Source organism: Pelmatolapia mariae, linkage group LG10_11 (genome assembly GCF_036321145.2).
Source record: "Pelmatolapia mariae isolate MD_Pm_ZW linkage group LG10_11, Pm_UMD_F_2, whole genome shotgun sequence".
In the NCBI taxonomy this organism is placed as follows: domain Eukaryota; kingdom Metazoa; phylum Chordata; class Actinopteri; order Cichliformes; family Cichlidae; genus Pelmatolapia; species Pelmatolapia mariae.
In genome coordinates, this window is record NC_086236.1 from 41891334 (window position 1) to 41902651 (window position 11318).

An 11318-nucleotide genomic window follows, 5' to 3' on the forward strand; every position below is an offset into this window, starting at 1 on the left:
AGTCTCCTTGAGATTCCTTTGTGGAATCACCAGTATTGACTTTAAAGACTATCTGACACTTCAGATGCTTTGTAGGTATAATCTACTTTGTTATTATCAGAAAAACCAGGAGAAGTGGAGGACTGAGCATAGTTATCAGAATGCTATACCCAGAGGACTGCAGCATTGATTAGGAAAAGAAAAGCTTGTTTATTTTCAGTGCTTGAATTAAAAGAATACATGTTCCTGGTATATTTCTATGAACTCTTGTAGAATACGTATGTGAATGAGACAAGCATATTGTTGCTCAAACATTCTCTTCAGCCTGTAAAAGTAGGCCAAGCTGTAAAGTCTTTGTTTAATATTGTCTGCAACCTCCAAGTCTCCTCAGCTGCCATGTGGGAGCAGACTGACTAGTAAAACAATAAATATAACCTCGGAACTTTTAACTCGGATCAGTCACTCAGAACCCAGCTGGAGATACAAAGCCACCCATACAGCTCATGCCGTGTGATGATGTTAGATGTGATTAGAATGAAGTAAAACCTCATTAAAATGTTAAATAATTTCATAAATCAGTTAACTGCACTTTTGATAATCTTGCTGTGTTACTGTTGTCGTTTTATCAGCTTGAAACTCTCCGGCCATTCTGACATCAGTGAGGGATTTTCACCCCAGAGAACTGATGCTTTTTTTGGACCATGGAAGAGTTTCTAAATTATCTGCCTGTCTGGCACCAACACCCATATGGCAGGCAGAAATGAATGTTTTAGTTTGGCTTTCTACTCTTTACATAAGAGTTGGTTGTAAGTATGACTTACAATAACACAGAACATTACCCCATGTGTTGTTTGTTGTATCTTGGATTTTGCTCCAAAAACATGTACAGGAGCCAAGCATTCATCTGGGTTATGCTGTTTACTGTTATTGTTTAATGAGTTCATCTAATTTAAAAAGTAGTTCTGCCAATTCATTTTTCAAACGCCCAAACTGTGTAACAGGTCCAGGAGGCCGTGCTTTAAGACAGAGTTGAGAGACTGGATGCTCCATCAAGTTCGTGTGATTAATGCTCCCTTGTTTGAGTTTGCCTCAGGTTAAGTTCACTGTAAACCTAAGCTGCATCCTCTGATGTTCACCAAGGAAAGCAGGAAGATATCCTCAACCTTAAAGCATCAGCTGCACTCCTTGCCAGCTTGCAAATGAAAAACATCATGTGATACGTACTTGAGATGGTCACAAGCTAAAAGTAGGTACAACACATGAACTGAAACAGTGAGGACATCAGTAGATGATGATGGTCTTTAATCTGGATATCTGGATTTTATGAGCTTAAGAGAATTTATATCAATCACTTTGTTTCAACGTGAAACCTACCCAGACAGCAATCATCCAAATTCATCATTGGGTTTGTTGTCTGCAAGTAAAGCAAAGAGGATGGACAAAGAAGCAGCACTGTAAAAATTTGATGGCTACCTATCATATCCAAGAGGATTGCCAAGGGAACAGTACTTTTATATTTCAAGAAAGAATCCCTCTCACTGTGTTGAAGTAATTGGTAATAAATCCTTTCACTTTCACTCTGTTCAGACTGGATCTCACTGGATATATGACACAGTGTCCATGTCTTTCAAGTTAAAAATTCAACATAATATGAAAGGCTTCAAGCTGCAGTCTCAAGTTTGGGTGAAAGTGAGATCAGCAAGGCCAGACTAAGAGAAATGGAAAACTAATTAGGTGTGACGACACACCACAGCACTCTTCGCACTCATTAAAGCAATGTTTTCCTCTGCAGGCCTGGCTGCTTGGTCACTTTAATGGTGTGAACAGATAAATCAGAGATATTCTGTCACTGAAGATCCCAGCTTGATCCTAATTAATATTAGTTCGGATTTACGAGGGGCTTTTTGTTGTTGTTATGTTTTTGAAATAGTCCAACAGTTGAGTAAAAAAGAAAACAATCTCCCACCGTGCAGCTATATTGAAGGGAGGAACCGTCCACACTGACCAAACAACTTTTGGACCCGACAGTAAACTTGCTTTTTTGCAATTCACAAGAATCTGTTTTTTTTTTTGTTCATGTGCACAAATGACTATGTATTTATTTCATGTTAGTGAGCACAAATGTGTAAGTAATGCATTCCGACGGGAAATATGTTTTGTGTTTTTTATGCAGAGAAAGCACAGAAGTGTCATCATCGCCAAACAGTTTTTTTTAAGATATGGCAACCATTACATTTTAACCTAAACCACAGAAGATGTTAATGGCTAAATGTTACAAGGTGACTCCTTCCAGAGATTTCTTCTTATTAAAAGGGAGTTTTTTCTTCCTGTTGTCCCCAAAGTGCTTCCTCGTAGGGGGTCATCTGATTGTTGGGGTGTTCTCTGTATTATTGTAGGGTCTTTGCATTACTATATAAAGCGATGGGATGCAACTGCTGTTGTGATTTGGCGCTATATAAATGCAATTAAATTGAATTGAATGTGTATAACTGAAACTCTAGCATCTTCAGCATTAAGGGCAAGAGAACTTACTCATCCACCAATCCTCCAACCTTAAATCCGGACTTCTTCTTGCCTTTTAATCAATACACACGAGAGTGGACTGATGGAAAATCATGTCCACGGACACAATATATTGCAATTTATATGTCATATTGCAATTTGCTAACCCTTTTCCAATTTGAACATCAGTTAAAGGTCTGAATATATATTTCTTTGCAAGAAGTAGGAAGTTAAAATAGATACTTGCTCAAATCAAAGTGTTTAGCTTTAGTTTACTCTGGCATGCCCATCTATTCCAGAATGTACTACAGAAAGCAGGTTTAGCAAGCGTATCCTGAGCTCTAACTTGACAAACCTTGAGAAAAGAAACTCCAGGTTTTAGGTTCCAGCATGGCTGGCCTGATTTAGTTCAATCAACTCTGAGATAGGTGTGTGGGTGATGGCTATAAAAAGCAGTCATCAATAGAGCTCCTATGGCAACAGGCAAGGGAAAAAGTCCTCCTATTTCAATCCACTGGAGCTAGAAGTTATCATATGAGCACATTTTCAGTAGAAAAGGAGAAAAAGTAACAAGACCTCAGTAATCTCTATAAAAGGACTTCTGCAGATTTTGTAGGCCAAGGGCAACATTTTTGGTCATGGAAGCTTTATGGATTCTGTTTCTAGTGTTTCTGTGTAGTAACAGCAAGTCACAGATACATTTACATCAACTGATTTTGCATTCAGAGCAGAAATGTCAGAAAAAAACAAAACAACTGAGCAGAAAGTCCTTGGTCAGATAATATTTATTCCTTATGTGTACATCTGCTGGCTACAGTGGAAACAAAGCAAAGGAAAGAGTGGCCCAAATACATAAAGTTTGTGGACGCAGTGGTCTGTTCATTCACAGTCTAACCTCGTTTTCGTTCGATATTAAAGGTGAAAAATGATGAAGTGTTACTGAATAAAATGTTGACTTTGGTGCCGTGGAGGCAGCTGAAGACAAAATATAAAAGCGTAGTTCAAACAAATAAGGCATACTTTGTTCAGTCATATACGCCCCTGACTGCTTCTCCTTTTAGCTGTAATCAATATTAACTTTCAGCTTGTTTTATTTTCTGCTTTTCCTTTGAACAGAATGGTCTTTTTACAAAAACAAATCTTCTCTTGGTTAAGCTATGTAAAATGGTTCTCTATTTACCAGCTCCTTAATGCCATGGAATGATTTCCTAATGTATGAGAGTACATAATCAGAGCTGTGAAACTCTGAAAACATTGATCAGGCAATGAGATTATGATGGGAAAGTAGAACATTTGATCAGGTTTTCATCAGGGAAACAGAACATACTGAGCAGGAGTATGTATATTTTCATTTTTTTTCTGGTAATTACTGGTAAGAATTGCATCAATCAGCTACCAGTACTTTTGAAAATTCCTGCGATCATCTGCACCTCTGCTGAGGCTGCAATTTTGCCATATACAGCATGAATACATGGACACAACCAGGCTTGTGCTGGGTTTGGTTTTTCATCTTCTAATGCTAACAGCATGATAATCCATGATGTAATAAAGCACAAGTCATCTCAATATTAGCTTCATGAACATGACAGTGAGTTCAGTGACCTCCCTAGATAAAAAGGTCTTGCTGTATTCCCAATTCCGCATAACAATTTTATTGGTGCTGAAACTGTTACAAAAATTACCTTAAAATTGTTATATTTAGCCTTAGGATTATGCAGAATTTTTTAAAACACCTACTTTCTCCAGTAAGTAGGTGTTTGTTTTTTTAAACTTGTTCATTCATCCGGACAAAATTACCAGCATGTTAAAATCCCACTAGAGTGAAAACAGGATGGCCAGCTCCTGGCAAATAGGAAAAATAGCTGGTTGTTTGGTGATTACACAGATTTTTTTCACATTTAGCAACTGATTGCAAGCAATTGTGGTGAGTAATTGATTTTTGCAACCATTTTTAATCTCAAGGCAGTTACACTGCCTAGTGGTAGGCAACCTGTCTCCAAACAATTATGGTGTGACTAGGACTGACTTCAATCACTCTCAGACAAGCCATTGAAAGTTTGCAACAGAATGCCATCAAATGTATAAATGCAGACAGATTGTCAACAGGTTGAAATCAAGCAGTGTCAGCACCGCTGAACGAAACTGGTCTGTGACGCATCTCTTTACAGTAGGTGATTTGACTCAACTGCTTACTAACTGATTATGTTCTGGTTATATTCTAATATGAAACCAAGGATGCTGAATGTTTATGTCACTTTGCAGTCAATCACTGCAGCAAATACATCAGTTATATGTGGAAAAATTTCCCAAACTTACTACAGTTAACGGCTGTATTATGGCTCTAGAGGTTTACACCTCTAACTACTGTCATGGTTGGCTGTGTGGCAGGCAGGCAGGAGAGGTGGATCCAAAATGCAGGACTCAGACACGGGGGTTCAACTTAAAGCGCAGCTTTATTGCTGGGAAAAACCCTTGAATTAACTAAACTCACCAAAAAGCAAACAAAAACCCTAGAGAACTAAAACACTAGAACAGAAATACTAAACTGGAGCTGGAGACCAAAACACTGGAAACACAGAGGCAAAACACACAGCTAGTTGAGGGTACGACGCGACACTGAGCAGGGGCAAACACAGGGCTAATATACACAGGGAAGTAATCAGGGAATGGACAACAGAAGGGAGACACAGCTGGGAGAAATCAGGACTGACGAGACAGGGGGAACAAAGCTGCACACACTAACATGAGGCACACTCCTTCCTAAAACACGAATAAACAGAAACATGAAACTCTAGATCATCAGCAGCAGCACTACAAAAGAATAGGAAAACAATCCATAATACAAAATAAAACCAAAATATACGAAACTCAAAATGCTGGGTCAACACTGACCCAGAACCGTGACAGTACCCCCCCCTGAAGGGCTGGCTCCAGACAGCCCAACAGGAAAAACAAAACCGCCCGAAAAACAGAAAACCCGACCAGGGCGGGCGGCGGGGGTCCAGGACGGAGGGCTCGGAGCAACACAAAACAGGTGCACTAGACAGCAAAAAACAAAACACGAGTCCCAAAACCAAAAGAAAAGAAACACACCAGCGCTCAAGAAAACAGTCCAAATCAGAACACCTCAGGGGGCCGGCCGTGAGGACGGCAACGTGGACACAGTTCAGGGGGGTCGGCCAGGGGGCCGACAGCACCGGAGCCCAGACAGTTCAGGGGGTCGGCCGTGAGGACGGCAGCGGCGGCGACGTGGGCACAGTTCAGGGGGTCGGCCGTGAGGACGGCAACACAGGAGCCAAGGGGAAAGCAGTTCAGGCGGCCGACCGTGCGCACGGCAACGGCGGCGCCGGGCGAACAGTTCAGGGGGCCGCCCTCGACGGCCATGATGCCGACTCGGAGGCTTGAAAAGCGGCCAACAAAGGCGAGGAGGCGCAGGTCGAGCCGGCTCTGACAGCAGAGTTGCCACAGCAGGACCAGGCGAGGCTGAGGCCGGACCAGGCAAGGCCGGACCGGGCGGCCGCGTGGCAGCTGCGGAAGCCAAAGAAGCTGATGCTGACGCTGCAGGCGCGGATGAAGCTGGTGATGATGATGCTGGACCAGACGAGGAAGAGGACACGGAGGCTGGACCAGACGAGGAAGAGGACACGGAGGCTGGACCAGACGAGGAAGAGGACACGGAGGCTGGACCAGACGAGGAAGAGGACACGGAGGCTGGACCAGACGACGGCGTGGAAGCCGGAGACGGAGGCGCTGCAGCTGACGACGGCGTGGAAGCCGGAGACGGAGGCGCTGCAGCTGACGACGGCGTGGAAGCCGGAGACGGAGGCGCTGCAGCTGACGACGGCGTGGAAGCCGGAGACGGAGGCGCTGCAGCTGACGACGGCGTGGAAGCCGGAGACGGAGGCGCTGCAGCTGACGACGGCGTGGAAGCCGGAGACGGAGGCGCTGCAGCTGACGACGGCGTGGATGATGAGGCTGCAGCTGGCGTGGATGATGAGGCTGCAGCTGGCGTGGATGATGAGGCTGCAGCTGGCGTGGATGATGAGGCTGCAGCTGGCGTGGATGATGAGGCTGCAGCTGGCGTGGATGATGAGGCTGCAGCTGGCGTGGATGATGAGGCTGCAGCTGGCGTGGATGATGAGGCTGCAGCTGACGACGGCGTGGAAGCCGGAGACGGAGGCGCTGCAGCAGGCGACGGCGTGGAAGCCGGAGACGGAAGCGCTGCAGGCGGCGGCGTGGAAGCCGGAGGCGGCGGCGCTGCAGCTGGCGTGAACGAAGAGGCTGCAGCTGGCGTGAATGAAGAGGCTGCAGCTGGCGTGGAAGCCGGAGACGGAGGCGCTGCAGCTGGCGGCGGCGTGGACGCCGGAGACGGAGGCGCTGCAGCTGGCGGCGGCGTGGACGCCGAAGACGGAGGCGCTGCAGGCTGGACGGATCCCTTGGACCCTCCAGCGACGACAGGAAGCAAAGGCCGGACGGATCCCTTGGACCCTCCAGCGACGACAGGAAGCAAAGGCCGGACGGATCCCTTGGACCCTCCAGCGACGACAGGAAGCAAAGGCCGGACGGATCCCTTGGACCCTCCTGCGGAGACACGAGGCGAAGGCCGGAGCGGTCCTTCGGACCCTCCAGCGGAGACACGAGGCGAAGGCCGGGGCGGTCCCTCGGACCCTCCAGCGGAGACTAGAGACGAAAGCCGGGGCGGTCCCTCGGACCCTCCAGCGGAGACTAGAGACGAAGGCCGGAGCGGTCCCTCGGACCCTCCAGCAGAAGCCATGACCAAGCCAGCAGTCATGGAGGCCACTAGCTGACACAGTGGCGACTGACAATGCACTGAGCACTGGCTCCGCCCAGGCAACGCTGACATGAGGTGGTACTCAGGGGGCTGCTTAAACTGCAGGGGTCCAGAATTAGCTGGGGCCTGACACCTAGCCTCTGGGGAAGCCCTGGAGTGGCAAACTGTACCAACGGCGGCTAAACCCTGAAAAGTACACTGAGAAGACGTAAGACTTCCTCCCTGCGTGGAGTGAACGGGTGAACCTGGTGGCCCTGGGGCCTGGACTACAGGCGACACTGGAGGCACTGGGGCCTGGACTACAGGCGACACTGGAGGCACTGGAGACTGAACTACAGGCGACACTGGAGGCACTGGAGACTGAACTGCAGGCGACACTGGAGGCACTGGAGACTGAACTGCAGGCGACACTGGAGGCACTGGAGACTGAACTGCAGGCGACACTGGAGGCACTGGAGACTGAACTGCAGGCGACACTGGAGGCACTGGAGACTGAACTGCAGGCGACACTGGAGGCACTGGAGACTGAACTGCAGGCGACACTGGAGGCACTGGAGACTGAACTGCAGGCGACACTGGAGGCACTGGAGACTGAACTGCAGGCGACACTGGAGGCACTGGAGACTGAACTGCAGGCGACACTGGAGGCACTGGAGACTGAACTGCAGGCGACACTGGAGGCACTGGAGACTGAACTGCAGGCGACACTGGAGGCACTGGAGACTGAACTGCAGGCGACACTGGAGGCACTGGAGACTGAACTGCAGGCGACACTGGAGGCACTGGAGACTGAACTGCAGGCGACACTGGAGGCACTGGAGACTGAACTGCAGGCGACACTGGAGGCACTGGAGACTGAACTGCAGGCGACACTGGAGGCACTGGAGACTGAACTGCAGGCGACACTGGAGGCACTGGAGACTGAACTGCAGGCGACACTGGAGGCACTGGAGACTGAACTGCAGGCGACACTGGAGGCACTGGAGACTGAACTGCAGGCGACACTGGAGGCACTGGAGACTGAACTGCAGGCGACACTGGAGGCACTGGAGACTGAACTGCAGGCGACACTGGAGGCACTGGAGACTGAACTGCAGGCGACACTGGAGGCACTGGAGACTGAACTGCAGGCGACACTGGAGGCACTGGAGACTGAACTGCAGGCGACACTGGAGGCACTGGAGACTGAACTGCAGGCGACACTGGAGGCACTGGAGACTGAACTGCAGGCGACACTGGAGGCACTGGAGACTGAACTGCAGGCGACACTGGAGGCACTGGAGACTGAACTGCAGGCGACACTGGAGGCACTGGAGACTGAACTGCAGGCGACACTGGAGGCACTGGAGACTGAACTGCAGGCGACACTGGAGGCACTGGAGACTGAACTGCAGGCGACACTGGAGGCACTGGAGACTGAACTGCAGGCGACACTGGAGGCACTGGAGACTGAACTGCAGGCGACACTGGAGGCACTGGAGACTGAACTGCAGGCGACACTGGAGGCACTGGAGACTGAACTGCAGGCGACACTGGAGGCACTGGAGACTGAACTGCAGGCGACACTGGAGGCACTGGAGACTGAACTGCAGGCGACACTGGAGGCACTGGAGACTGAACTGCAGGCGACACTGGAGGCACTGGAGACTGAACTGCAGGCGACACTGGAGGCACTGGAGACTGAACTGCAGGCGACACTGGAGGCACTGGAGACTGAACTGCAGGCGACACTGGAGGCACTGGAGACTGAACTGCAGGCGACACTGGAGGCACTGGAGACTGAACTGCAGGCGACACTGGAGGCACTGGAGACTGAACTGCAGGCGACACTGGAGGCACTGGAGACTGAACTACAGGCGACACTGGAGGCACTGGAGACTGAACTACAGGCGACACTGGAGGCACTGGAGACTGAACTACAGGCGACACTGGAGGCACTGGAGACTGAACTACAGGCGACACTGGAGGCACTGGAGACTGAACTACAGGCGACACTGGAGGCACTGGAGACTGAACTACAGGCGACACTGGAGGCACTGGAGACTGAACTACAGGCGACACTGGAGGCACTGGAGACTGAACTACAGGCGACACTGGAGGCACTGGAGACTGAACTACAGGCGACACTGGAGGCACTGGAGACTGAACTACAGGCGACACTGGAGGCACTGGAGACTGAACTACAGGCGACACTGGAGGCACTGGAGGCTGAACTACAGGCGACACTGGAGGCACTGGAGGCTGAACTACAGGCGACACTGGAGGCACTGGAGGCTGAACTACAGGCGACACTGGAGGCACTGGAGGCTGAACTACAGGCGACACTGGAGGCACTGGAGGCTGAACTACAGGCGACACTGGAGGCACTGGAGGCTGAACTACAGGCGACACTGGAGGCACTGGAGGCTGAACTACAGGCGACACTGGAGGCACTGGAGGCTGAACTACAGGCGACACTGGAGGCACTGGAGGCTGAACTACAGGCGACACTGGAGGCACTGGAGGCTGAACTACAGGCGACACTGGAGGCACTGGAGGCTGAACTACAGGCGACACTGGAGGCACTGGAGGCTGAACTACAGGCGACACTGGAGGCACTGGAGGCTGAACTACAGGCGACACTGGAGGCACTGGAGGCTGAACTACAGGCGACACTGGAGGCACTGGAGGCTGAACTACAGGCGACACTGGAGGCACTGGAGGCTGAACTACAGGCGACACTGGAGGCACTGGAGGCTGAACTACAGGCGACACTGGAGGCACTGGAGGCTGAACTACAGGCGACACTGGAGGCACTGGAGGCTGAACTACAGGCGACACTGGAGGCACTGGAGGCTGAACTACAGGCGACACTGGAGGCACTGGAGGCTGAACTACAGGCGACACTGGAGGCACTGGAGGCTGAACTACAGGCGACACTGGAGGCACTGGAGGCTGAACTACAGGCGACACTGGAGGCACTGGAGGCTGAACTACAGGCGACACTGGAGGCACTGGAGGCTGAACTACAGGCGACACTGGAGGCACTGGAGGCTGAACTACAGGCGACACTGGAGGCACTGGAGGCTGAACTACAGGCGACACTGGAGGCACTGGAGGCTGAACTACAGGCGACACTGGAGGCACTGGAGGCTGAACTACAGGCGACACTGGAGGCACTGGAGGCTGAACTACAGGCGACACTGGAGGCACTGGAGGCTGAACTACAGGCGACACTGGAGGCACTGGAGACTGAACTACAGGCGACACTGGAGGCACTGGAGACTGAACTACAGGCGACACTGGAGGCACTGGAGACTGAACTACAGGCGACACTGGAGGCACTGGAGACTGAACTACAGGCGACACTGGAGGCACTGGAGACTGAACTACAGGCGACACTGGAGGCACTGGAGACTGAACTACAGGCGACACTGGAGGCACTGGAGACTGAACTACAGGCGACACTGGAGGCACTGGAGACTGAACTACAGGCGACACTGGAGGCACTGGAGACTGAACTACAGGCGACACTGGAGGCACTGGAGACTGAACTACAGGCGACACTGGAGGCACTGGAGACTGAACTACAGGTGACACTGGAGGCACTGGAGACTGAACTACAGGTGACACTGGAGACTGAACTACAGGTGACACTGGAGGCACTGGAGACTGAGTGGAGAGTGGCTGCGTAGGACAGTGAGGATGCAGTCTCTTACTGACGGGAGGATCGAAGGATTTGGTTAGTCTTGATTGGAAAAGATGCTGACGCTGAGAATACCAGGCTGCGAGGGCGTCCAGAAGGGCCGTGGAATCTTCCTTGCCTGGACCACCCATGCCAAACAGCTCAAAGCAACACCTGGCTCGCAGAGCTGCTATTATTTGAGTTAGTCTTTTAATGTCCAAAAAGCTGGCTGTACAAAGGGTGGAAGACAGAAAGTTGTCAAAAAAAACAACCTGAATGAGTCTCTTGGGGGTGTTCTCAGCGTGGATAACGTCCCGGCAATAATTCCACAGCTGCGCGAGGAACAGTGAGTCTGCTGGATCCATTTGATGGTCGCGTCGT

The 11318-nt window shown here is 50.5% G+C and overlaps 1 protein-coding gene across 1 annotated transcript; it reads right to left on the reverse strand.

Annotated features, from left to right (window-relative positions):
* Window positions 1-5598: 5598 nt before the first annotated feature.
* LOC134635405 (uncharacterized) lies at window positions 5599-11089 on the reverse strand. The gene is made up of 4 exons (XM_065471713.1): window positions 11023-11089; window positions 7444-10939; window positions 7014-7338; window positions 5599-6132 (listed from the first exon to the last, which is right to left on the reverse strand). Exons 1-4 carry the CDS (start codon window positions 11087-11089, stop codon window positions 5599-5601), a joined length of 4422 nt encoding a protein of 1473 aa, XP_065327785.1.
* Window positions 11090-11318: the final 229 nt, after the last annotated feature.

Coding starts and splice junctions, on each gene's coding strand:
- LOC134635405 (XM_065471713.1), bottom strand. CDS start 11,089: ATGGGTGGTCCAGGCAAGGAAGATTCCACGGCCCTTCTGGACGCCCTC. Junction 10,940..11,022: donor CGCAGCCTGGTATTCTCAGC/GTCAGCATCTTT, acceptor TGTCCTACGCAG/CCACTCTCCACTCAGTCTCC. Junction 7,339..7,443: donor TCAGGGTTTAGCCGCCGTTG/GTACAGTTTGCC, acceptor ACCTCATGTCAG/CGTTGCCTGGGCGGAGCCAG.